General features: G+C 41.7%; 2 protein-coding genes across 12 annotated transcripts in view; one reads left to right on the top strand and one right to left on the bottom strand.

Annotated features, from left to right (window-relative positions):
* The window catches only part of lrrc8aa (leucine rich repeat containing 8 VRAC subunit Aa), a 45,097-nt gene extending 40,159 nt beyond the window's left edge, over window positions 1–4,938 (bottom strand). The window contains exon 1 of one of the 2 annotated variants that reach the window (XM_041193154.1): window positions 4,817–4,938. The gene's annotated coding sequence lies outside the window, so the exon portion shown is untranslated. The remainder of the gene's footprint in view (window positions 1–4,816) is intronic. The other variant, XM_041193155.1, reaches the window with a different exon arrangement.
* A 191-nt stretch (window positions 4,939–5,129) lies between these two features.
* LOC121281013 (kynurenine--oxoglutarate transaminase 1-like) overlaps window positions 5,130–27,962 on the top strand; it is a 37,505-nt gene continuing 14,672 nt past the window's right edge. Inside the window, exons 1-8 of one of the 10 annotated variants that reach the window (XM_041193566.1) lie at window positions 5,155–5,395; window positions 10,926–11,058; window positions 13,817–13,875; window positions 15,113–15,250; window positions 16,021–16,162; window positions 19,389–19,538; window positions 21,025–21,111; window positions 22,075–22,200. In XM_041193566.1, the coding sequence (XP_041049500.1) occupies window positions 15,231–15,250; window positions 16,021–16,162; window positions 19,389–19,538; window positions 21,025–21,111; window positions 22,075–22,200 (525 nt within the window). In that variant the 5' untranslated portion in view covers window positions 5,155–5,395; window positions 10,926–11,058; window positions 13,817–13,875; window positions 15,113–15,230. Of the gene's footprint in view, window positions 5,396–10,925; window positions 11,059–13,816; window positions 13,876–15,112; window positions 15,251–16,020; window positions 16,163–19,388; window positions 19,539–21,024; window positions 21,112–22,074; window positions 22,201–27,962 lie in introns of all 10 variants that reach the window. The other 9 variants (XM_041193564.1, XM_041193568.1, XR_005943791.1 and 6 more) reach the window with 9 other exon arrangements.

Below are 27,962 nucleotides of genomic sequence, written 5' to 3'. Positions count from 1 at the left end.
GGATTATATTGTTGAGAAGGAAAATTGCTCCTTTTAGCGCAGTGGTGCATTTCACTGGTCTATTAGGTGACTGTTACACACAACAGGAGGATACAGGTTTACCCCTACCACTCATCACATGCTGAACTCTACACTCGTTCCTAAGCCATTGTTAAGAAGGTTATGCAGCAAGACCTGGACACTATCCAGGCTTGGGCTAATAAGTGGCAAGTAACATTTGTGCCACACAAGTGTCAGGCAATGACCATCTCCAAAAAAGAGAATCCAGCCATTGCCCCTTGATGTTCAATGACATTACCATCACTTAATCTCCCATTATCAACATATTGTTGGTTACCATTGACCAGAAACTGACTTGGACTAGCCATATAAATACTGTGGCTACAAGAGCAGGTCCGAGGCTAGGAATCGTGCGACGAGTAACCCACCTCCTGACTCCCTAAAGCCTGTCCACCATCTACTAGACACAAGTCAGGAGTGTGATGGAATACTCTCCACTTGCCTGGATGAGTGCAGTTCCCACAACACTCAAGAAACTTGACACCACCCAGGACAAAGCAGCCCGCTTGATTGGCACCACATCCACAAACATTCACTCCCTCCACCATCGACGCACAGTAGCAGCAGTCTATACCATCTACAAGATGCACTGCAGGAATTCACCAAGGCTCCTTCGATGGCACCTTCCAAACCCACAACACTGCTATCTAGAAGGACAAGAACAGCAGATAGATGGGAACACCACCATCTGGAAGTTCCCCTGCAAGTCACTCGCCTTCCTGACTTGGAACCATATCGACGTTCCTTCAGTGTCGCTGGGTCAAAATCCTAGAACTCCCTTCCTAACAGCACTGTGGGTGTACCTGCACCACATGGACTGCAGTGGTTCAAGAAGGAAGCTCACCACCACCTTCTCAAGGGCAACTAGGGATGGGCAATAAATCCCAGCCAGCAAAACCCACATCCCATGAATGAATAAAAAAAATGTTTCACAAGAGGATTTTCAAAGGTCTCCTTCGGTTATGATACAGCAACTGTTTGCACAGTACCAAAAATGGATAGCCTACTTGCTCTACTGTGACAATGGTATAGACTGAAACAACCCCGAATGCACAGGAAAAAAAATAACATCAGCTAAGAGGAGATGGTGGTGTAGTGGTAATTTCACTGGACCCTAGGCTAATGCTCTGGGAACATGGGTTCAAATCCCATCATGACAGCTGGTGGAATTTGAATTCAATTAATAAAATCTAGAATTGAAACCGAATGTTAAAAAAAACCCATCTGGTTCACTAATGTCCTTCAAGGAAGGAAATCTGCCATCCTTACCTGGTCTGGCCTACATGTGACTCCAGGCCCACAGCAATGTGGTTGACTCTTAACTGCCCTATGAAATGGCCTAGCAAGTCACTCAGTTCAAGGGCAATTAGGGATGGGCAACAAATGCTGGCCTTGCCAGCAATGCCCACGTTCCACAAGAAAAAACAATCCAGAAGACCTTTACAGCAAGTCAAAATATTTTTTAAAAAAATTACTGCTGAATTAATATAATTAAAAACTATAAACAAAGTAAAAGAACAGGATGGGTAGTTGCTACGCCTTAAATGCTATTAGACCTTTGGCTCCCAAGTTTGTCGTCAGATTCACTACAAACCATATTGTAGAACAATTGCACGCATAAATCTTGGCAATGGACTGCAACACAATAGGAAGAGTCTAGCAAGTTGATGAGAAGTTTTCAATGGAACTTCCTTTGATATCAGACAGTATGACTGCTAGTTGGCTCCAATCTCCACAATTCTTTCAGTGTCCTAATCCCAATGCACAGCTAAGTTTTAACTTTCAATTTAGAACAGGGACATTTTTAAAGTGTGTCTGTGGACCTTACCTTGAACTTATTGTTCTCTGATCTCTTGCACAATAGAGGCACTGTGGCCTCCATGTCTGCAGCCACAACCAAATGGAAATTTTAGATGAGTTAAAAATAGTTTGCGTTTATAAAAATGATGCCTTGGCTATGTATAAATTGTCATGGAAAACAAAATGACAGCCCTCATTCAGTATTTTTAAAAAAATTGGTTCCAAGACACGAAAGTTAAAAAAATATTTAAACCAAGACACTTTGTTCATCACCTCAAACTGCTGCAACTAGTAGCAGACCTATAACTGATAGTATTGCATTCTTCCTCAAAATATACTCCTTTGACACAATGCAAGTTCTCAACGACAGAAGTCTATAAGCCAAGAGTACAAGCTTTGTGCTTTTCTTAATTTAAGTGGGCACGCTATGGAACCGGCTTTGCTCAAATGACATTTTCACAGAAAAATTTTATTCCGCATTCAGTAAGTGCACAATTTTCTTTTATTAGTATTTACTTGTTTGTCTTGTCCTCATGTCTGGGCTGAGGGTATTCCTGTACCAAATGACTGAGACTAAAGTCTCAGGTCCAATTATCTGTCAATTGTAATCATTCAGTGATAATGGCAGAAAGTATAGGTCCCACTGTAACGAAAAAATTTTACACAACCATATTGTTTTACTAAAATTGAAATTTTACTGAGCAACTTTCTTCCCCCAACTATTCCAGTCTTGCTACTGCAAGATGAGGGTGCAATAAGAGTATGAAAATGAACTTACCCGTTTCAGTTTCTGTATTAATTTGTAAAGGACTTTTATTTCCTTTAAATAAAAATACAAAAATATGAAAAATTGACAGCACTTAATTTTCTCCGAGAATATCACATCAGCTTTTTTGACAAAAGCAAAATCAAGAAATCATCAAAAATTGACCAGTAATTCAAGTTGCAGCATGATGACTTCTAAGGTCGAACCCACCTTCTAGATGACTGAACTTACCTGCGCTGCAACCCCATACATTGTCAATGACTATGAGCCAGCTAACTACAACCAGCTAACAACACCCCACGGCCAGCTGTGCTTTGGCCACCCGACAAGATATGCTGGCTCCCCAGCTGTCAACTCATGAACACGAGTTCCATCAATTCTCAGCTGAGTCACTGGACAGCTTCTTAATGATGACTTCTGCCAATACAGAGATGAACTTTCCAGCCTTGCTAAACAACCTCTTTCCTGTAGTGAAGGTCACAGCCCATCCACATTCCAGTTTAAGAAATAAAACTGTATGGCGGGAAATAGCAACCCATCACTAAGTGACAGATAAACATGGCAATAACCTGAAGATGAATCGATCATGGGAATATTAACAGTTGAGCTTGATCTTGTACTCACCACATGTCCACAGACAAAAGCACTTGCAATAGGGACTGCTGGACAGTAATTAGCAGAATATATCTGGCCATTTGCTACTCCCTAAACCAGCATATCGAAAAGTATCACACACACAGTCACCTCATTGCGACTAAGTAACTTAGTAAAGACTAGTGATCAGCACAACAGGTAGTACAATTATCTACTGAGCTATTAGCATTTCTGTCTTTCAGATACCGGACTCTAAATTTTCCAAATTCTGTACATTTTTAAATTTGATCAACTACCATCTCTGAGTATATGATGATATAAACAACTTATATTTTATATAGTGCCTTTAGTGTAATGAAACATCCCAAGGCACCATTGGAGCATAATAAAACAAAGTATGACACTGAGTTACATTACATCAGATAACCAAACATTTGATCAAAGAGGAAAATTTTAAGGCATGTCTTAAGGAAAGCAAAGTAGAGAGGTGAAGAGGTGTAGGGAGTTAACCTAGAGCTAGGGGCACAGGCAACGAAAGGAACAGCCACTAATTGTGGAGAAATTAAAATTGGAGATGCACAGGAGGCCAGAAATAGAGGAGCACAGATATCTTGGAAGGTTGCGCTGCTGGAGGAGATTACAGAGATAGGAAGGAGCAAGGCCAAGGAGGGATTTGAAAACAAGGGTGAGAAATTTAAAGTCAAAATGTTGCTTGACCAGGGTTCGATGTAAGTCAGCAAGCACAGGGGTAAAAAGAGATCAGGACTTGTCATGATTCAAGACAAGTTGCAATTTAAGCAGAGTTTTGATTGTCCTCACATTTATGGAGGAAGAAAAAAAGTGATATCTATCAGATTGTAATAACCCAATGATAAACTAATTACTAGATGCTCCAAACATGGTAATATCAATGCCATCCCACAACCATTGATCCCCAAACTATAGCCTCTAAATACCAACATACACCAGCCCTTAGTCAATGATCCAGAGCCTGCCAACTTCAACCAAAATGCAAATCAAATTCACAGCCATCAATGCCCTGATCAACAGATAATGGATACTGATTCCCTAGCTGTCAATTCATGGACATCAGTGCCATTGTTATTAGTCAAATAGGCACCAAGGTCTCAGCTGCTGGCTCATGGCTACCAGCCCACCACATCTAGCAGACCTGGCTACCAGCTACCTTCACCCAGAGCCCAGGCTACCAGCCACACCCCCCACCCAGAGCCCAGGCTGCCAGCCACCCCCCCCCCAAATCAGAGCCCAGACTGCCAGCCACCCCCCCCAAATCAGAGCCCAGACTGCCAGCCACCACCCCCCCCCCCAAACCAGAGCCCAGGCTGCCAGCCATTCCCAGCAGGTCCCAGGCTGCCAGCCATTCCCAGCAGGTCCCAGGCTGCCAGCCATTCCCAGCAGGTCCCAGGCTGCCAGCCATTCCCAGCAGGTCCCAGGCTGCCAGCCATTCCCAGCATGTCCCAGGCTGCCAGCCATTCCCACACTGTGAGGTGTAAAAGCCAAGTTGGATGCCGGTAACATTGAGCCAGGGCAGCTCATAGACAGAAACACAAACAGAACCGCGCAGTCCAAGCTCACCTCCCGGGCACCAGCAGCGGGCCCCACTCCGCGGGGATCCTTTACGCTGCCAGCTCCTCTCCGGGGTTATCCTGTGTTTGGTGGGGTTTGGGAGTATTCTCCCCCCCGGAACAAACATTCCCTCCCCCCCCACCCACCCACCCACAGCCCCGGCGGAAGTGGCGTCACACGCAGGCCGGAAAAAAGGTACGATGTCCGCTGATTGGGGAAAAAAAATTGCTGGGCGGAGAATTTGCGCCAAAATTTGAACGGGGTAAAGAAGTGGCGCCGATCGGCCGTTTCCTTAAATCAAAACTCATCGAGTACCTTTGACGCGAGGGAGAGCCGGCGGGCCGGTGCCATTTTGCCCGGGGGAGGCGGGTGTGCTCCCCTTATTTGGGTCCGTGGTGGCGCACGGGGCGGCTGTTTAAAGCGTCCGTGTGTTCCCCACGGGCGGAGGGCACGCCCTTGCGAGCGGCGTCGCCCTGCCAGCGGCGTCACACTGCGGCTACTTGTCGAGCTCGGGGGTGAAGGCGGCCGCAGCAACAATAACTGTCGAGCCCGATTTCCGGTGTGGTGAGATAAGGGCTGTCGTTGCTAGTAAGTAAGGAATCTCCGGCGACGGGGTGGTGGGGGAGGGGGAAGAGACGCGCAGAAAATACTCCGAAAGACCCAGTTTTGACGGCTTGAATCAAGACCTTCGGCCAGAAGTTTCTAGATAGCAGCTGGATGAGTCCACCGTTTTTAAACCAAAAAATAAAACGGTTTTTGCCTCATTTTTAAAAAAATAATAATAATAATGCGTTTCCTTTTCATTTACTGAGGTGGGAAGTTATCACCGCCCAAGCTGGCAACGGGAGAGACCAGGAGAGTCACACGAGCCCATTTAAACCACAGAATGTTTACAGCCACAGAAGGAAGCCATTTAGCCCGTCCTGTTTTGTGCTGGCTTTCTGAAGGAGCGATTCACCTTGAGACAGAGACCCCCCCCCCCCCCCCCGCCCTCTTTTGTAGCCCTGCACATTCTTCCTTTTCAGATAATAGCCCACATCCCTGTTGAATGATAAAAGCAAAAAAAAAACTGGGGATGCTGGAAATCCAAAATAAAAATACCTGGAAAAAACTCAGCAGGTCTGACTGCATCTGCCGAGAGGAACACAGTTATGACAACCTGCTTCCACCAAACTTGGGCAGTGACATTCCAGATCCTAATTATCTGTGCCCTGTTGTTTGCGATCTTTCCACCGATGAGATCGGGTTTTTCCTATCTACTCTGTTAAGACTCATGGTTTTGAATACTTTTATCAAATCTCTCCAACTTCTCTCCTCCAAGGAAAACAGTCCCAACTTCTCCAATCTTTCTACGTAGCTGAAGTTCCTAATCCCTGGAACCATTCTTGTTATTCTTTACTGCATTCCCTCTAATTCCTTTTCATCCTTCCTAAAGAGTAATATCCTGAACTGGGCACAATATTCCAGTTGAGGCTGAACTAACATTATGTACAAGTTTAACATAATTTCCTTGCTTTTATATCCCAGCCCTTAGTAATGAAGCCTCCCATCATGTTTGAGCTGGGTTAATTGAGTAAAAATAAATCACCTTTCTTTTAAGGGGTCATGTCCTTCATGGTTTTGTTAGCTGTCCCTTGAATTTGAGGATGATGCCTCAGGGTTGTAAGTTTCTGCCATGGGTCCTCATGTAACTGAACAGGCGAATTCTCGACCGCAGGTCTTTGTGGGGTAGGATGTCCGATGAGGTTTTGGGATCTGGAGTGCAGAATTTTCCCTTCGTTCTCTGTTGCTGCTTTGCCTTAATACGGAATTGTGACTAAAAGTGTGGTGCAGCTTGATGGACAGGTAGCAAGCTTCTCCCAGTTATTAATGTTAATGCTGCTAGGCTTCAAGGAGAGCTTCAGAATGTCTTTGAAGTGTTTTCTTTGCCCTCCTCTGGAATGGTAGCCATTTGAGAATTGAGAAAACAGGACCTGACCAGGGATATGCTTTTCAGCCATCTGGACACTGCTCAATTCATCATAGTTGATGTTGCAGGAGTTTTGCCTGAATATTTTTGGAGCTGGCTTCAAGAAAGACATTAGCACTTGTTCAGTGGTGTTCCCGTTGAATCCAGAGGATGTGGTGGAGCTATTGCTGATGGAATTTCTGTAGCGTTTTTGTGTGTCCCTGATTACACGGTCCAGGTCTCACTGAGTGTAGTGACCACAAATGCTCTGTGTACTAGGACTTCTGTTGATTTGCAGCAATCTTAGTTGTCGAACACTGTCGTAGTTTGTAGAAGGTTGAGTTGGCACAACTGATCCAATGTTGGATGATCTCATCAATGATGGCCTTTTGAGACAGGTGGATGCCAAGGTATGGGAAGTGCTCAACATTTTCTCCTTCAACATGTATAGGTGGTGGAATATTTGGATGACCATGATTTGATGGGTTTTGTTTTGGCAACATTTGAGGACTGGCTGAGTTTCTTGGATGCAGAATTGAAGAGCTCAAGAGTGATTTGCAAATCTGGTACAGAGTGGGCAATGACACTGCAGTCATCTGCAAACTGTAGATCATCTATCTCTCTGGTGGTCAGTTTAGTTTTGGCATAGAGGTGACTGAGGTTAATGAGTTTTCCATCTAGACAGTATGTAATGCTGACACCAGTGGGCAGTTGATCTTTCAGGTGAACAGCCACTTTCAGATTTTAAATAGTATGGAGGCTATCACACAGCCTTGCCTGACCCAGGTCTGGAATTTGAAGGCATTTGTTTCAGATTTCCCACTCAATATTTGTAGTCATAATCATCATGAAGCAATTTCAGGATTGTGATGAAGTTTCTTGGACATGGAGATCTTTGGAACACAATCCACAGAACCTTGTGATTTACTGAGAAATGCTTTCTTTAGGTTGATGAATGTAACAAAGAGTTCCTCCTGTTGTTGTTCTGAACATTTTACTTGGATTTGACTGGCACAGACAAAGGGAAGGTCTAAAGCCACACGATGTCTCTGAGAGGATTTCCTCAGCCACAGGAAGGAGGCAAATCTGGAGAATGCATGTCAGGATATTTCCTGCTATGATAAGAGGAAAATACCTTACACAGCATGATTTATCTCCTTTCTTGAAGAGTTACAATTGTCGCACTCCTGAAGTTGGGGTGGGGGGAATGGTTGGGGAGATGGGGCAGTTCTTTTTCCTCCCAAATCTGTAGAGGAAAATGATCAATGTCTCAGCCACAAAGCAGCCCGACTGAAGAGAGGAATTCCAAGTGCAGCTCACAACCAATCTGGAAAATCTTCACACATCCAACTCAATTCCAGAACAGTGGAATCAAATAAAGTCAGCTGTACTAGACTTCTCTGCCCAAACCATTGGGCTCGAGCACATCGTCACCAGGGCTGGTTTGATGAAAATAATGCTGAAGTAGCTAACCTTTCTGGAACAAAAATGAGCAGCCCCCATTTGCCTGGCAGAACAGCTCAAGGTCGCAAGTCGAGAAGACCACAGTCCAGCAGCTCATATCTGATACCCAAAGAAAAATCCAGAAGGTAAAGAACAGGTGGTGGGAAGAGAAAGCCTGAGAGATCCTACAATATACTGACCACCATAACATGCAAAGCACTTTTGAAGCCACCAGGGCCATCTAAGTTCAAATGGACAAAATCTCCTTTGCTCACAAAATGGTGTTTCTCCTCTTAAGTATGACAATGCCATCCATCAACGGTGAAAAGAACATTTTCAACAACTCTTCAGCTTTGAATCCACAGTGGCAGCAAATACTCTCAAGGCTATCCCTTAGAACCCTGTACCATGGGTGAACCACCACCAATGGGAGAGTTGCAACAAGCAATCAAATGGATGAAAAACAACAAAGCCTGCCACCCTGATGGTATTCCAGCTGAGGTCATTAAAACTGGTGGGTGTTTGCTCACATCAAGACTCTGTGCATGCATCCAGGTCCACATCACTGCTGTAGTTATAGTCCAAATGTTGCCCAAATCCAAAGTTGGGCGCTGACCTGCCACCTGAGTTTTTAGACATTGAGCTCCCTTTTTTTAAAAAAAAAACAACTTGAAATAAACATCACTTCATGGAATATGAACTAAGAACAGATTAATTTCTAATCGTGCTGAAAATAAGGCACTTGAATGCACAAATATAAATTTAGAAGTGTTACTTAAATAAAGTACAAGCATAAACTTACTATTTGGAAGTTAATATAAAATATATTTTACAAAGCCATTCTATTCCATCAGGTGAAAGAGAACCGATGCAATTAAATTTGGGTTTCTGACGGAATAGTCAAAACTTGTACAATAAGGAAAACATTTAGGTTATCTTCCTTTTAACATTCTTACATCTGAAATTGATGCTTGAGGCCACAAATTTGTCTAGACTAGAATATGTGATACAAATACTTGAACTTGGCACCCAGTTTTTTTTATATAACTTGTTGTACCAAAGATGAGAATTCCAGCTGTGAACTGAATTAGTTTCATTAGGAAATTTAAGGTGTGTCAATAGACAGCATGCAACATAGGAATTGACATGCTAATTAGAGACAAAAGCAAAGATAACTGGATTTATAGAATGTTTTTGATATAAAAACATACCCTAAGGCACTTTGCAGAAGTGTAATTAAATCAACATTGGTACTGAGCCAAAGGAGATAATACTAGAGGTGATTAAAAGCTTGATCAAATAGGTAGGTTTTTAGGGAGGGTTTTAAAGGAGGAGAGTGGGTTAGGGAGGAAATTTCAGAATTTTAGTTTGAGACAACTGAAGGTGCAGCTGCCAATGTTGGGGGCGAAGGAAGTGAGAGATTCACAAGGCCAGAGTTGGAGTATTGCAGAGTTCTTGGAGGGTTGTAGAGCTGGAGGAGGTTAGCAAGATAGGGAACAAGACCACAAAGGGATTGGACACGGGAATGAGAATTTTAAACTGGAGGTGTCTGGAGAATATGAGCCAATGTAGATTGGTGAGTAGGATTTTGTGCAGGATTGGATACAGACAGCAGATTTTTGGATGAGCTGAATTTCATGCAGCATTGAGGATGGGGGGCTAGCCAGGAAAACTGAATTAGTCAACTCTGAAAGCAACAGTGGCGTGCATGAGGTTTTCAGCAAAAGATAGGCTGAACTAGGATCAGAACTTTGTGATATTGCTGAGATATAACTAAGCAATCGTTGTGATGGAGAGAATATGGGGCCAGATGTTCGGCTCAACTTCATAAAGGTCATTGAAGTTCCAAACAACCTGGAGCAGTAGTGGATGGGGGGGTGGGGGTTGGAAACAATGGTGAGGGAACCATTTGTGGGGTGGGTGGGTGTCACAAAAACGATGATTTGTTCATTTGTTTTCTCTCAATTTCCTGAAAGCTTTTTGCTGGAGTATGATTTAACATCAAATGCCATGTCGTACTTTGCCCACGTTGTAGTTAGTTACTCGTACATGAATTGTGCTGGCAGTCTGGGGGGGATGTTGGGGAGGGAAGGGAACCACAGCTGAGCCCTATCCTGTCTCTACCAATAATCCAACAACCTAGCTGATTTTCCTAATCCGAACCCAAGGATGCTGAGATTAGTGATAGGATGTCTTTTGCTGCCTCTTCACCCTGTTGAGATAGACTAAGTCAAGTACAGATGAACGATTGAGCCTGGGGAATTTCTTAATCTGTTAGCTTACCAACTCATTGGATAAACTCATTGTGCTTTTTTTGGAGTAGAGTTTATGGTCTCTGGAAATAGTGTGAAAAATGGCATGAGGTGTAGCAATATCATTAAGAGCCTGGAAGAACTTAGATAAGTTTATATAGTAGATATGGTGCAGTTATGTTCAGTATATGTTTTCTTCTTGTCATTTTTTATATAACCCCTTCCTCGTAATGTATCAATCTCTACAGGGAAATGGATCCAAAACTGATGTATTTTTTAAAAAGCTGTCTTTTGATGGCTATTAAACTATTTCAGAAATATTTAATTTTATGCAGTTTAATTTCCTGCTATTTACCATTATTTTAAATCCACTTTGAAAAATATTCTATAATAACAATTTACAGGGAGAATTGTTTTCACTGAATATGTCTGTAATTAAATGCTTATTCAGTGTATGTGCTTTCATTTTCAACAGATGATGGTAAGAAGACTGGGGTGAGTTGTAAATAGCCCTCGTTACGGAGGAGACAGCAGATATGCTTAGGGCACCAACACACACAATCATAAGGAATAACAACTTGATCAGCAATATTTTGCACAGGAGAAAGGTGAATAGTTCTCTTTCTGCAATAACTTAGCTATGAAGAATCGAGTCGCAGAAAAGGAAGATGTCTTTCGTAATGTCTTAAAAGCACTTCAAATATAAATGAGGTGACTGTAACATAGTAAAACACTGCATCTGCTATGAACTGTGCAGTTTCTCACAGCCAACAATGACTAATTTGTTTTTGGTAATGTTGATTGGAAGATAGAGCCACCAGATCTTCCACTTGATGAAGCACGCAGAACCTCAGCTTAATGTTTCATCCAAAGGATGACATCCTTCAGTAACACTGCATTGTCATTCTTAGTAATGTGCTTAGCTTTTACAGTAGGCCTTGCTTTCTCTCTGTCTTATTGAAACTGATATGATTGTTCAGAAATTGTATTACTCACAAACTATTCAACTTAAGGCTATCTTTTGACAGAAAGGGGTATTTAAAATGATAAATCTGTAATCAGCATCCCAGACTGAAATAAAAGACAACAAAATATTGAAGATATGAAGGAGGTAATTTAGCATCAAAAGAGTAAAGATAGGTTATGATTTTTTTGTGTGTGAGCTCTTCAGTTTGATGGATAACCGCTGTAGTTAGCAGGCTGATTGATGAGTTGTTTGAGGCCATTCAGATAGCAAAGTCATTTGTGTCAGTCCGTTCAGTGGAAGAGAAGAAGAGGAACAGTTGTTGATGGTGAAGATTGATGACACTGAGAATCGTGATTTCATCAGAGGAGAATTCAATGATGAGGGACTCCATTTTGTTGGATAGCAAGTTGGAAATTCTAAAAAGTTATTAAGGATAGCTGAGTAGGTAGTGATAGCTGATGAACTCCTATCCATAGATACTGTATTTGAAATTGGGTGATTGTAGCAAGCCAGTGTTCATCAGAGGTATTAGAACAAATGAGTACAAGGTACTTTGTGTAAAATTAAAATGGTAGATTAACAACACAATATAAATGCAAACTGTCATTAGTGATGTAAAAATCTGAAGACACATCACAGATTGAAGTGTGCACTGCTCCCTATTGATACCCCAAAACACCCTGACCGATTCCTTCCGGATTCTTCTTGCCAGGTGATGCTCCCTATTTCTCAGCACCAAGTGATGCAGTACCCATTTCTTTCACTTCTCATTTCATTATATCTTCACTGATGCTACTTCTGTCTACTACTTGTAGGCTAGTTCAGCTCAATGGTAGCACATTCACATCCAGATCAGAAGGTTTTTGGTTCAAACCCCCCTGTCTAACTTGAATACATAATTTAGGCTGGTGCTTCATAGTATTACTGTTGGAGAACTGCACTGTGGGAAGGTACAAACTTTTAGATGAGTCATTAAACTGAGACATCATCAGCCTATTCAAGTGGATATAATAGATTCTATGGCATTATTCAGAAAAGAGATAAGTTTTCCCAATCCCCTAGTCAAAATTTATCCCTCAATCAACACCACCAGAAAGGATTAACCAGTTATTTGCCTCGTTGCTGTTTGTGGGCCCTTTCTTGTGCAAATTGGCTGCCATGTTTATCTACGTAACAATAGTGGTGTAGTGACTATGCTTCAGAAGTAATTTATTAACTATGAAGTACTTTGGAGACATGAAAGGCACTGTGTAAATACAAGTTTTTTTGTTACTGACATTGTGAGCTTGTGAAGGTTTGGCCCAAGATTTGTCATACCTTTTATGTATCCATTTTGTATCAGATATTCAGATAATTTGTTACCATCCGTTCCAACTGATGTGTGGATTGTTGCCTAGATCTGCTGTCTTCTGTAACAACATTGCAAATAAATCACCAAAACTGGACCAATTTGTCTATGCTGATACTTAAGCTTCACACCAGCTTCCTCCCATCTTACATCATTTCAGCCTATTAATATATCCTTCTATTCCTTTCTCCCTCATGTACTTAGCATGGATGCATTTAAGGGGAAGCTAGCTATTTGCATCAACTACTCATTGTGGTGGCCAGCTCAACATTCTCTTACACTCTGGCAAAAAGATTTCACCCGAATTTCTTATTGGATTTATCAGTGACTATCTTAAACTTATGGTCCCAAATTTTAGATTCTCTATAAGTGCAAATATCTGTATGCCAGCCCTTTTAAAGTCACTTCTCAATCATCTCTTGTTTAGAGAAGAGAGCCTAGCCTGTTCAGACTTTCCTAATAGTTGTAATATCTCAGTTAAATCATCCTAATTAACCTTTTTAACACTTTTTCCAGTGCCAGAACTGTGCACGGTACTCCAACTGTGGTCTAACCAAGGTCCTATCAAAGTTTAACATAACTTCTACATTTGAATTTTGTTCCGTTAGAAATGAAGCCCAATGTTTTGATTTCACATTTATGGCCTTGTTAACTTGAAATGCTATTTTAGTAATTTGTTAATGTGCACCACTAGATCCCTTTATGTCTTCATCGCATTTAAACTATTTTGCATTGAGTGGGTGACCTCCTATACCTAAAAAATGCAAGTACCTCCTCTCTCCTAGCTATATTGAACTGAATATACTATTTACACAGTCATTCTGCACCTGTATTTTTCCATAATTCCTCAGTATTAACTAAAATCCCATTTGCTTGTGAAAGTTTGTTTCCTCTATAAGAGATCCAAGCTTTTGTTTTAGAATAGCATCATGACCATATACAAGGGTTAACTTGATTTTTTTGTTGTGGTTTTGTGTTTTTCATTTGAATTGCTTGATTTTGGTGTTTTTTGGCCACTGTAAATAAAATCTATTCTCTATACATTATTCAGGTAAAGATGTCCCAACAGATACATTCTCGGAGAATTGAAGGATTAGACAAGAATATTTGGTAAATTGATGTTTTGCTTATGGGGGTAATTTGCTGACTACAAAAAGACATTGAGGAACCTTGCCTGCTGTCAGATATCAGTGGATAGAATATCATGGTGCAATACGTTTTGCTGTGGCAGTAGTAAGATTCTTCACATTGTGCACTCTTAAGAATTGATAATGCAAAGCTGATATTATGAAAACCCATACAGTTTCATGATTCAGTATTTTTTTAGGATTGCTTCAAATGTGTTTTTCTTAAAGTTATAGATTATCTTTTTTTAAAAAAAACTTAATGGGCAAGAAATTGGGCTGGGTAGCATCCATCCTTTGGCTGTTTAGAGATCCAAAATAGCATTTATGGCATGTGCACACATACTTGTTATGCAAATCATGCTGGACACCATCTCAGTACAGGTGTCAGGGCGCACACTAAAAGTCTTTAGGAAATATGTATACAGGGCAGATTATGGCATCAGTCAACATGCAATGCTGATTTGATGCTAGCGCTGCCATGTTGCAGCTCCACGGTCCAGGAGATGCCCTCACTTAAGCTCGCATAGCTGAACATGCGTTAAACAGTAGAAAGGACATCTCCCATCCCTCCCACTGCCCCCGGGTGCTATTTAAAGGAATCATCAACAACTTACAGCTGAACTGCTGGTTATTTTTTTCTGGTTGTTGCTAAAATTCTTCATGTTTTTGGTGCTTTCCATCATTGTGTTAAGTTTTTAAAAGTCTACAGGGAGTGGGCTGACAAGTGCTGAAGTATGTTTTGTTCACTTCAAGGCTCCTGCACAACTTGTTCCTCCTAGATATGCATGCACTCAGTAGACATTCCTCTTGGAACTGAGCATGGCTAGGAGAATGCGAAGAGGCTATGCAGAGCAGGACAAGCTGGCCAGAAGGGAAGAAGGGCGCTTTGAAGGAGGCCATATCTGCCCAGTGTGTACAGACAGCAATTTTCCTATTTAACCCTCAGTAAGAAACAATATGAGACATTTGTGCTTTGCTAGAGCAATCCTCTCTGACATCTGCCAACTTCTGCCGCCATAGCTCCAACCTTGAAGTGGGGAAAGGACTACATTGCCAGTGGCTGTGAAGGTGACTGTGGCGATGAGCTTTTAAATGTCTGATGCCTTCCAGGCTGGTGCAGGAGATATTAGCAACACCTCGCAATTTGCTGCTCACTGTTGCCAAAGGACATTACTGAGGCTCTCTATTCAAAGCAAGCTAACTTCATTTTCTCTTATCAGAGACATGCAGGTGGATCGAGAACCTTGGATTGCTCAGTTTGCATGCTTCCTTGTTGTGTAGGGTACATTGACTGCATGCACATTGCTTTGTGGATTCTCAGCACCTGCTCCATCCATAATGCACCGCCCCTTTAAGAGGTGAGGGCTAGTTTTAAGCAATACAGGCAGGCTTTAACTAGTGCTAACAAGTACCAGTTTTGAGCTCTTTGCAGATGTGCTTAGCAAATCAATATTGTGATACTATGCTACCAGCATTTCTTTTAATGGGCACAGGTTAATCGTGCCTGTTTTTTATGTGTTGCACAATTTAGCTCCCAGTATGTTTCAACTGCAGCTAAGGATGAATGGTGAGTGCCACAGCAGCTCATTTGGCCTTTGAGCAGGTGCAAAATGAGGGGAGATGGTGGCATAGTGGTAATGTCACTGGGCTAGTAATCCAGAGGCCTACACTAATGCCCTGGGGACATGGGTTCAAATCCCACCATGGCAGCTGTTGTCAATTGTCGTAAAAACCCATTTGGTTCACTAATGTCCTTTAGGGAAGGAAATCTGCTTATCTGGTCTTGCGGAAAAGTGACTTCAGACATGTAGTAATGTGGTTGACTCTTAACTGCCCTGTGAAGGCCCTAGCAAGCCACTCAGTTCAAGGGCAATTCGGGATGGGCAGCAAATGCTTACCTTGCCAGTGACACCCACATCCCAAGACAGAATAAAAAAAAAGGAGAAAAATATGAGATTTGGTTTACTTCAGCCATTCCTGGACCTATTGGCAGAATTGCCATAGTATCTTGGTAGCTAATGACTTGCTCCCCCTTGTAGCAGGGTAGTTGTGCTGAGTAGTACCACAGAAAGGGTTGTGGAAACAGCTAAAAAGATTTCTAATGTAAGTTTCTTTCCAATGTTTTCAGGATAGAATTTACACAGCTTACTGCTAATCATCCAGTTGTCAACCTGGGGCAGGGATTTCCTGACTTCTCACCTCCAAATTTTGTAAAAGAAGCTTTCACGAGGGCCATAAACAGTGACCTGAACCAGTACACCAGGGCTTTTGTGAGTATTTATTTTGTTAATGCAGCAAAGCATAGGATTACTCAGTGCACTGCAGTTATTGAACTAACTTTGAAGAGCAGTTTTATCATGCATTTCGAGATGAGCCATGTACCGTAACATTATAAAGAGATACTCTCAAAAGTTTGTTCGCTCTGATGGAGTACTTTTAGCTAACACTCTGGTAAATGTTCATTCTGATAATGCAACTTGAGCAGAGTAATGGAATGCTGAGTATCAGTTCTAACAACCCACTGACTTTTTCATTGAGCCAGGTGATAATGAAAAATCTTTTGTGCTGACCTTTTCAGTCGTTGCTGATGAGGCATTCATTCCCTATGTTATCCGTGTTGAAATGGATATGGCTAGTGGCTACAAGAACCCTGACAGATAGGATGATGGTGAATTGAAAAGACATATACCTCCACCGCTTGTCTAATGGGTAAAAACACCACTGTGGATAATATAGAGAAGATACAGAATCTATTTTGAGTATATCTGATAGGTCATTAGAGTTGCCTCAGCACCTCTGAGCAAGAGATAGGAAGATCACCTTGTCTTCCTGCTTCTAATTGCTATCCTTCTGATGGAAGGTGTTTGTGAAGCACATGTCAGAATAGAATCAGGCTTTGCAGTTCAATAAATTACCACCATTCACTGCCTAGATTCATAAATGAAGGATGGTCACTTGGACAAGATGACAGACAGAGAGTGGTCAGGACAGACAAGAGTCAGTACCTATAGGAAAGATGGAGAGAAAATTTAAAAAAGGGAAGAAAAGAGTCTAATATTTGAATTAGTCTTATCTTCTTGCTCTGTCAGCATTACCCCTGGTGTTCCCGAAGAATCTCTTCTTGACCCCCTCCTATTTCTTATCTTCAAACTGTTCCTCAGCGACATCACCTGAAGGCACATCATTAGTTTTCACCAGTACGCTAAGGGCACCCAGGTCTACCTCACCACCACCTTTCTCGACTCCTCCACTGTTGCTAAATTATCAGACTGTTTATCCAACATAAATCCTGCAGAGATTTTCTCCACTTAAATATTGGGAAGACTGAAGCCATTGTTTTCGGTCCCAGCTCCAAACTCTGTTCCTTAGCTACAAACTCCTTCTCTCTCTCCTTGGCAATAGCCTGACAAGCCAGCCTGTTCACAGCCTTGGTGTCAGATTTCATCCCAAGATGAGCTTCTGACCTCATACTTGTGCTATCGCCCTTTTCTCTGCTCATCTGCTGCTGAAACCAACATTTGTGCATTCAACACCTCTAGACTCTATTATTTGAATGCACTCCTGACTGGTCTCCCACATTTTACCCTTTTGTAAACTTGAGGTCATCCAAAACTCTGCTGTCTGTGTCGTAACTTGCAGCAAGTCCCATTCCTCTATCATCCCTCTGCTTGCTGACCTACATTGGCTCCCAGTCAAGTAACGTCTTGATTTTAAAATCCTCATCCTTGTTTTCAAATCCCTCCCTATCCTATAAGCTCCTCCAGTCCCAAAACACTTTGAGTCCTCTAATTTTGACTTTTTGTGCATCCCAATTTTAATTGCTCCACCCTTGGTGCCTTCAGTTGCTTACGACTCAGCCCTGGAATACTCTCCCTGCATCTCTCTCTACCTCTTCTTTCTTTCCACAAAGAGAGTGTAATGCTTCAGCTAAAATATCTTATGGATAGATTCAGCTCAATGATAGGAAATCCTTCTGTTTCTTGTTGCAAACATCTCAGGCAAGGTTTCCTGATGGCATTAACACCAGAGATTAGGCCAAAGTCAGTATGTTGGAAATATCTTGATTTATTGCAGATGGTAAATATTCATGTCAATAAATGTACTTCAAAATTAATCTTAACGTTATCAATTTTTGATGTTAAAAATTATGTAAACTTCCGGTGCAAATTGTAGATGCAAGTGTATAATTCATTAAATCCCATCCTATATCTCACACTGTCATGGTTGCCCATCACCCCCTTTTCTTCACAACTGTTCCCCAGTTCCTCAAATTTCCATTCCTCATATTAAAATTACTCCGTTGTCTCAGTTTTCCCTAGTTCTGTAATCTCTTCCAGCTCTAAAATTGCCAAAGTTCTACCCCAAATTCTCCTTTCTTCTGCCTCTGACCTCTTGTGAATTTTTCCCTCTCTCTTTGCTACCATTGCCAGCCATGCCTTCGACTCTCTATGTTTCAATCTCTGGAATTTCCTTCTTAAACGTCCTCTGCCTCTCTATTCCCTATTCTTCTTTAAGACCTTTAATAAAAGCCTCCTCTTCAACCAAGCTTTTGGTTACTGCTCCAAATCTCTCCTTTATTCTTGTGCCTCTGTGAAGAGTTTTGGAATGTTTTTTCTGCATTAAAGGCTATATAAAACTTATAAGAATGACAAACTCAAAAACAGTCTCACAGGCCTATGGTAAAGCAATTACAATTGTTTATTTTTACTTTGTTAGATTTTTTACCTATCTCTTCCCCCTATATTAATTCTGGTTCTGGCAGGGCTGTGAAGTCATGTGCAAAGACATGTGCAGTAATGGACCTCCTGAGGGCCATAAGTAAGTGAAGTGGGCAGAAAGTGACCATGTTATGACTGCCACTAGTTAAAATCTGGTGAGGGCGTGACAGTTATGGTCCTGGGCTAGTAATCAGGAGATCATAAATTCAATTCTTAACAGGCAGTTGTGAAATTGGTCATTTATGAGCTCAAACAAGAATAAGTGACCATGAAAGCTGGACTGTCATAAAACCCATCTGATTTACTGATGTCTTTCAAGGAAGGGCATCTACCACCCAGTCTGGCCTACACATAATGGTGTACACTGTGGTTGATCCCTCTAAAGTGACTTAATAAACGGTAAAATTCAAGGCAAGAAGTTTTAAGAAAACGTACATCATGTTGCCCGTGTCCTGAACAAAATTGATTCTGAATTCGACCAATGGTTATAAGACTAAGGCAAGCTGGCTTTTGTGTGCAAACGAATCTAAAATATGTTTTGTTTCTAAACACTACATTACACAAATTATAGTTTTATTTTTTCAACATTTTTAAAGAATTTACTGACCAATAAAATATTTTTACAATGTAATGGTCATTTCTGGTGCAATCTAGCTTAACTGATGTTAGACCCTCCATTTATGGGTTCAGTAAAAATGTGTCACATTTCCATCATGCTTCATACATTGTTCTTTCTTTCTTTCTTTCTTTCTTTCTTGCTCTCTCTGCATCCTCTCAGGGTCACCCTCCATTGGTGAAGATCCTAGCAAAGTTCTTTGGGAAATTACTGGGACAAGACATTGATCCATTCACTGAGGTGCTGGTGACGGTTGGAGCATATGAGGCCCTGTTCTGTTTCTTCCAGGCACTAATTGATGATGAAGATGAAGTAGGTGGAAATTGTCAATGTCCCAGAAAAGTTAGACTCATTAGAGCAAAGCAGAATGGTATTGATAGTATTAACTTTTATAGAGATTTTCATGACTGTTCAACCGTTTCTAAGTTGGCACTCCAAGCTTTTAAATTAAACTTTCCTAATTATTGGATTGTACTTGAGTCCAATTTCATTTATTATGCATGCATGTGTTTAATGAAGGCTGCTTTAATTTGCCCAAAACTATTTTTTGATCTCCTGTAAAAAAAATTGCATAGTGTGTGATCCGTGTGCATTTTTCTTTTAAAAATCAAATATTTTTGTTTTAAATTAGTATGATTAACAGGAGGTCTTGTGACACCATGAATAGTGTCCCTACCTCTGAGCCAGAAGCTCCAGGTTCGAGTCCTGTGGCCATCAAGTCCTGGAGTGGAAGATGGGTTTATAATGTGGCCAAACAAGTTGATTGCCAACCTACAAATATTTCCAATAGGTCTATGGCAGGCAGTAAGAGCGGGAAAGTCTCCTGGTCAGCCAGAACCTGCAGAAGACAAGAGCAAATCACTGCAGTACCTTGCCAAGCATAACCATGGACCAACACATGGAAGTTCATGGTCACTAATGCCCTCTTAGGACATGGTACTTGAAGAGAGAAAATGTGTGATTAACATCACGGGGAGTCCCTACTTGCAGGGGCTTACAGAGCCTGATCCTGTGAGGAAACAAAAGATGGTTTTACATTCTATCAATTCAATAAAGTTTCCTTCCTTTAGTTGCATCTCATGGCTTTACAAACCCAGCTTCTAGTAAAGAAACAACTGAGATAAATGCACTGTAGATTATTACTGGAAGTGATAGAGAGATACGCAGCTGAAACTTCCCATGTCAATTTACTTGGTTCATTATCTCCTCGATCCTGAGGATATTTTCAAACAAGCTCTTTTTTTATGGTGGAACTTTGGTGTTTAGCACAACTCGCACCTTGCTTCTGATCCTCAACATCTCCTATAGTTGGTCATGTTTCAGATAATAAATGAACAAAGTCATTACCTTCTTGCAACACTTGGAGCTATCCAATGTAGCTTAACAATATTGATTGCTTGTATATTTTATACCATAGACTACTTTGTTCAGCTTGTTAGCTCTTACAATTTATTTTCACTCATTTTTTAAATAATTCTTAACTACCTATAAAAGTAAAAGCTGAATCACCCAATGCAGAAGAAAAAACATTCACAACACCACAGCTAATGGGTAAAATTGAATGACCAATCTCTAATGAAAATCACCCCTCTCCACTCCTTTGGTGGCTCAGCCAGTAAATTGGAAGTGTAACTCAGCCATACAGACTAGAAGGTACCAGATTTGATTTCTAATCTGTGCTAAGTGGGCTGTTCTCAGCATCGTGCTGGGCGGCAGCAGCATGCCTAGTTAGGAAAGGGGGGGAAAAAATCCGGGATTCCCACCCTTGATTGAAACTACTTTCTCTGCTCCAAAACAGGTGATTATTATTGAACCTTACTTTGACTGTTATGAACCAATGGTGCGAATGGCAGGTGGTCACCCAGTGTGTATCCTGTTGCATCCGGTGAGTCTGTGCAGCCAAATCACACTGATGGCAACTGCTGACTTGTTTAGCTTAATGATTAGGATGATAGTACAGTTCACGCTTCTCCTAGTACATTTAAGTTTTCATTTCTAGCCTTGCGTAAAAAGAGCACCAAGTTGAATAAACCATGACTGATATTCTCCACTCAGTGAAGGAACACTCAAAAAACTTTGAAGAATTCTGAAAAAAAATGTATAATTAAATTATGCAAGTCTAGAACACTGTGATTCTAAAATCCACATTGGCAAATGTTTTTTTTCTGATACTAGCCAGGAATGTACGCAAAAGCTGACCTTGTACACTAGTGAGGGCATGGCACAAGCTTCTGGTCGAACATTGATGTTCTCAAATTGCTACCTTTGAGATAAGATAAAAAACTTGGATTTTTACATGAGATAAGATCCTGCAGTTCTTCAAGTTGGGTTAGGAAATCTAAAGACTCCCACAGTATGATTTTTGCCCTTAGCACTGACTGATCATACTCAAACAGTTTTGTGAGAAGATCCATCAGGCTATAGAAACAACAGTTAACAGTTTAACTAGAGAGCTAGTTTCTCAGAAATTTTCAGTGTGACTTTGCTAAGCGTTATATTTAGTTCAGAGTCTGCACTCGGGACACTGCCTAAATATTCTTGAGATTGTCTCCAAATCACCACACAATTGTAAATTTATTGTCTGAAAGACTATTTAAGACTTATGCTATTATAGCAATAAATATTGTGAATTATGTCTATAAACAGAATGCTATTTCATTCTATAATATGCTCATTTGTCTTGCTTACCTTGAGTAATCTCTTTCCTAAGCAGCTCAAACAGCAAGTATAGGAGTTAAATATTGAAATGCGCAAATAAGGAGGATGGGGCTGGAAGGGATTCCTGTTGACTGGACAATGCAGAAATACTCTCTACAGATTACAAAGTTAAAACCTATTGTTCTTTCAGAAACCAGTATCTGGAAGGTTGATGACCAGTGCTGACTGGGTATTGGATCCTGCTGAACTATCAAGTAAATTCAGCAAGCGTACTAAAGCAATCGTCATTAACACTCCAAACAACCCTCTTGGCAAGGTAAGATTGAAGAGGATTTGTGCAGTTATAGGCCAGTTTATGGCAGCTGCTTGTGATTAAGGGTTGGTGTTGTGGTTTCAAGTCCTAATCTTAAAATACACCTGCTCCATGCACGGAAGAGTTGTTTAGTTCTTCACTAGAGCACTATCAGCACCCTTAGGGATAGAGTATCGCACCTCCATTTTTTTTTCTTCATTAGCTCCATGTCAGATGTAGACATCTATTTGATGGATTGTCGACATTAGAAGAAGTTTAGTTGGAAATCCTGTTAATATAATTAATGTAGGGGAATTATTGATAATCTACTGCTAAATGCCATAGTCTTCAAACATTTAATACATATAAACTATTAAGATATTCTCCTGTGGAATTGTATATAGACAATACCGAATGCTGTATTCGGGTCACAGGGTTAACGGGTGATGGATAATTTGACCAAGGTGGGCAGGAGAAAGAAACCGATCAGGAAGGAGAGGAGGTTGAGCTGTTGCCTGACAAATATGGCAAAGTTTCCCAGATGCTACTTGGAAGGATCCGGGTGCAAAGATACTCAAGGCATTTGTGGCATTGGCTGGGACAGACATTTCTGTTCTTCTGGTGGAAGTGGGCTGCGGGTCTTCAGAAAGCATTGAAATATCTTCCCAGGTGCTTGCAGGGAAAGTGCAGTTTTGTGTCATGGTGCTATACAGACAACTCTTAGATGATCTTGGTCTGCACATTCTGTTGAATGAGTACATACCTATAGGTAACAAACATCTTCTGTAATGTCTAAATCTAGCTTCCCCTTATTTAGCCTTGTCCTATTCAAAACAGAAATAGAGGGATTTTCATTGAGAAATCCATTGCTAGAGTCCAATAGCAATTTTTGCCAAGCTGACTAAATATGGCAAGGAAACTATTTAAAATCAATTTATAGATAAAGAACAATTAATCTTTTCCTCCATCAAATAAAATGCCATCCTTATTGCAGTATCCATCTCGGGGGCAGTGTGCTATGCTACTTATAGTGCTAATGGTATAGTGACTGATTTATTTAGGATCAAGTTTGGGCTGGAAGTTGGGGGAAATGCAGTGGGAATATTGGCCATTCTTACCTAATTCTATTTTAAGTATGTAGGATAGGCTGCAAGCAGATATTAAAGGAGAATGGTAGATTTTGGGGAGGAAAGTTCCAGTGCAGAAATTGAGGTGGCAGGCTTTACCTCCCCAACTTATTCTGTTTAATACTCTTAATTTGCTGAAAATTGGCTGGCTCTTCAAAGGAAAATCCAAACCATAAACTCAGTCTTGTTAGTAGCTGGGTGTTTCTGCAGTTAGCTGAAACATTAGCAAAACCTCTATCACAGCACCACCTACAGGTATTATCAGAACATTTTAATGAATTTTTTTTCACATAAATTCCCTGGCTTTGATTTTCCCCTGAAGCCACTGGGCAACCCAAATTGGCATCTGCACAAATCATTGCAGATGTGGTACTTCATACACAAATAGAACATTAAAAGTTCTCTGGGGTGCATGACTGTGGTCACCCAGAACAGAACATGGAACGTATGAAAACAGAAAATGCTGAAAAAATTCAGCAGGACTGACAGCATCTGTGGAAAGAGAAACAGATTTAACGGTTTAAGTCCAAGTGACTCTTCAGAGCTAAAGAGAAGTAGAAATGTGATGGTTTATACTGTTCAAGAGGAGGGGGGGGGGTGGTGGTGGAGCAAAATAGAAGGTCAGGAATAGGTGGGAGCTCAGGAGAGATTGACAAAGATGTCATGGACACAAGACCGAAGGAGTGTAAAGGCTGGTGGTAAAGACTAAAGAAGGTGCTGATAATGACAGTTGTGCTTTCACAGTGCGCTGACCCTTGATCTGCTATTATCACATTTTGCTATCTTACCTTTATGCCTCTATCAGCACCTTCTTTAGTCTTTAGCAGTGCCATTAACAATCTCTTTGTCTTGTGTCCATGTGTCAGAAAGATATAATAATTGTCCTGTTATTGGAATTTATTGTAAAATAGAGTAATAGTGGGATGTGTCTATGTATCTCTGTGTGTGTGTGTGTGTGTGTGTGTGTGTCTTAGACTTAATTGAATTAGAGGCTGCTAGTCTGGGTGCTTTGATGTAAAAAGATAAGTTAGGTTTGAGATGTTAATTAGATGAACATGGGGAAGTTTAGAAACATAGAACAAAAACAGAAAATGCTGGAAAATCTCAGCAGGTCCAACAGCACCTGTGGAGAGAAAAACAGAGTTAACATTTTGAGTCCATATGACTCTTCAGAGCTAAAGAGAAGGAAAAATGTGATGAAATTTATGGTGTTTTAACGGGGTGGAGCAGGTGAAGCTGGATAGAAGGCCAGTGAGAGGTGGAGGCAAAGGAGAGATCGCCAAAGATGTCATGGACAAAGGGGTGTTAATGGTAGCGGTACTGGCTAAAGGAGGTGCTGATGGCGGCATTAAGGGCAGAAAGCAGTATGTGATAAGAACAGGACAAGGGTAAGCACTCTGGAAAGAACACCTTGAGCAAGTGACAGATGGCCTTGTGGGGGTGAGGTGGGGGAGGAGGGGACGGTGGTGGGAAAAAAGATTGAAAATAGGATAAAAGCTGGGGATAAAACAATGAATAAAAATGAAAATAAAATGAAAAAAATTAAAAATGATAAAATGAAAATGAATATTGAAAAATGGGGATAAAAATGGGGTGAAGATGGAGGAGAGAGTTCATTGTCTGAAGTTGCTGAACTCATTGTTAAGTCCAGAAGGCTGTAATGTGCCTAGTTGGAAGATGAGATGCTGTTCCTCCAGTTTGCATTGGGCTTCACTGGAACATTGCAGCAGGCCAAGGACGGACATGTGGGCATGAGAACAGGATGTTGTATTGAAATGGCAAGCGACAGGAAGGTCTGGGTCATGCTTATGGACAGACCGAAGGTGTTCTGGAAGCGGTCACCCAGTCGGCTTTGGTCTCTCCAATGTAGAGGAGACTGCATTGGGAGTAGCGAATGCAGTACACCAAATTGAAGGAGGTGCAAGTGAAGCACTGCTTCACCTGAAAGGAGTGTTTGGGCCTTTGGACAGTGAGGTGAGAGGAGGTAAAGGGGCAGATGTTGCACCTTTGTGATTGCATGGGAAGGTGCCGTGGGAGGGGGATGAGGTGTTGGGGGTGATGGAGGAGTGGACCAGGGTTTCCTGGAGGGAACGGTCCCTACGGAATGCCGACAGGGGAGGTGAAGGGAAGATGTGTTTAGTGGTGGCATCATGCTGGAGTTGGTGGAAATGGTGGAGAATGATCCTTTGAACGCGGAGGCTGGTGGGGTGAAAAGTGAGGACAAGGGGGTCCCTATCATCGTTCTGGGAGGGAGGGGAAGGTGTGAGGGTAGAGGTGCGGGAGATGGGTCGGACACATTGAGGGCCCTGTCAACCACAGTGGGTGGGAAACCTCAGTTAAGGAAGAAGGAAGACATGTCAGAAGTTTGGAAAGTGGCATCATCGGAACAGATGCGACAGAGGCGAAGGAAATGAGAGAATGGGATGGAGTCCTTACAGGAAGCAGGGTGTGAGGAGCTGTAGTTGAGGTAGCTGTGGGACCAGTGGACTTCTAATGAATATTGGTGCACAATATATCACCAGAGGTTGAGACAGAGAGTCAAGGAAGGGATGGGAAGTGTCGGAGATGGACCATGTGGAGCTGAATGTGAAATGCCGTCCAATTTTTCTGACTGGAGAGAACTATGCAGTGGGGTTCTCCAGCGGTCAGTATTAGGATCATTGCTTTCCTTGTTATATATAAATGACCAGGACTTGGGTATGGGGAGTACAATTTTGAAGTTTGCTGTTGATACAAAATTTGGCAATGTGATAAATCATGAACAGGTAGTAGCAGACTTCAAGAGGATATAAACAGTCCACTGAAATGGGAAGACAGTTGGCAGATGCACTTTAAGTGTGAAATGATGTGCTGTAGGAGGAGCAACATGGGGAGGCAGTATATATTAAATGGTACTATTTTGAGGGGGATTACAAGAGCAGAAAAATCAAATGGTGCATATACACCAATCCTTGAGGTGGCAGTTGATAAGGTGGTTAAGAAAACGTATGGGATACTTAGCTTTGTAAATAGGGGCAGTGAATACATAAACAAGGAAGTTATGCTAAACTTTTACAAATCACTGGTTATATTTTGGTGGGAATAGTGTGTAAAATTCTGAGCACTGCTGTTCAGAAAGAATATCAAGGCCTTGGAAAGGATACCAAGGAGGTTTACCAGGATGATGGCAGGGATGTGAGATTTAAGTTGCGTGGAGAGATTGGAGAAACTGGGATTGTTTTCCTTAGAGCAGAGAAATTGAAGGGGAGTCCTGATAGATATATTTAAAATGATAAGGGGTTTTAATAGAGCAAGTATGGACTGTAGCAAATGGATTGGTAAACAGAAATCACCGATTTAAAATAATTGGCAAAAGAACTAGAGGGGAAATGAAGAGAATTGTTTTTCATATAGAAGGTTGTTAAGATCGGAATGTACTACCTAAAAGGGTGGTGGAAAGAATGTCCATAGGCAAAAGGCAATTGGATTGTACTTGAAAGAGGACTAATTTTCAGTGTTATGGGAAATCACCAGGGTGCGAAATTAAACTGGACAGTTCTTTCAAAGAGCTCCCACAGGCATGACAGGCGAATAGCCGCCTTTTATGCAAGATGTTATGATTCCGAGGCATCCCGTCCTTAGGGAAACCTATACCTTAAGGACAGTGAAGATGGCTCTGTGGAACAGATAAGTGCTTTGCAGCTCTACTTGTGGGCCAAGATGAGTACCTGTGCTACCTCCCAGCCCACTAAGCATATCTGTTTCTCTACATGCGATCAGAACATCTTCCCCCACCCAGACTTCAGGGTTTCTCCACAAAAGGTCCCTTCCCTCCCACTCATGAAACTTGCTCCAGCAAATTTTGGGGCCTTTCATTGAAACAGTGCTTCAGATATGCAGGCTGAGTGTTTTTAATTACATACAATTCGGTGACTTTTTTTTATTCGTTCAGGGGATGTGGGCTTTGCTGGCTGGGCTTGCATTTATTGCCCATCCCCAGTTACCCTTGAGAAGATGGTGATGAGCTGCCTTCTTGAACACTGTAGTCCATTTGGTGTAGGTACACCCATAGTGCTGCTAGGAAGGGAGTTCCAGGATTTTGACCCAGTGACAATGAAGGAACAGCAATATATTTCCGAGTTAGGAAGGTGAGTGCTCCCATCTATCTGCTACCCTTGTCCTTCTAGATGGTAGTGGTCGTGGGTTTGGAAGGTGCTGTCTAAGGAGCCTTGGTGAGTTCCTGCACTGCATCTTGTAGATGGTACACTGCTGCTACTGTGCATCAGTGATGGAGGGAGTGAATGTTTACGGATGTGGTGTCAATCAAGCGGGCTGCTTTATCCTGGACAGTGTCAAGCTTCTTGAGTGTTGTGGGAGCTGCACTCATCCAAACAAGTGGGGAATATTCCATCACACTCCTGACTTGTGCCTTGTAGATGGTGGACAGGCTTTGGGGAGTCAGGAGGTGAGTTACTCATAGCAGGATTCCTACAGCCTCACCTGCCCTTGTAGCCACAGTATTTATATGGCTAGTCCACTTCAGTTTCTGATCAATGGTAACTCCCAGGATGTTAATAGTGAGGGATTCAGTGATGGTAATTCCATTGAACATCAAGGGACGATGGTTAGATTCTCTCTTGTTGGAGATGCTCATTGCCTGGCACTTGTGCGGCACGAATG

The sequence above is a fragment of the Carcharodon carcharias genome, chromosome 8, assembly GCF_017639515.1.
Source record: "Carcharodon carcharias isolate sCarCar2 chromosome 8, sCarCar2.pri, whole genome shotgun sequence".
Classification (NCBI taxonomy): domain Eukaryota; kingdom Metazoa; phylum Chordata; class Chondrichthyes; order Lamniformes; family Lamnidae; genus Carcharodon; species Carcharodon carcharias.
The sequence above is the reverse complement of the archived record's forward strand: the minus strand, read 5'-3'. Positions and strand labels throughout refer to the sequence as shown.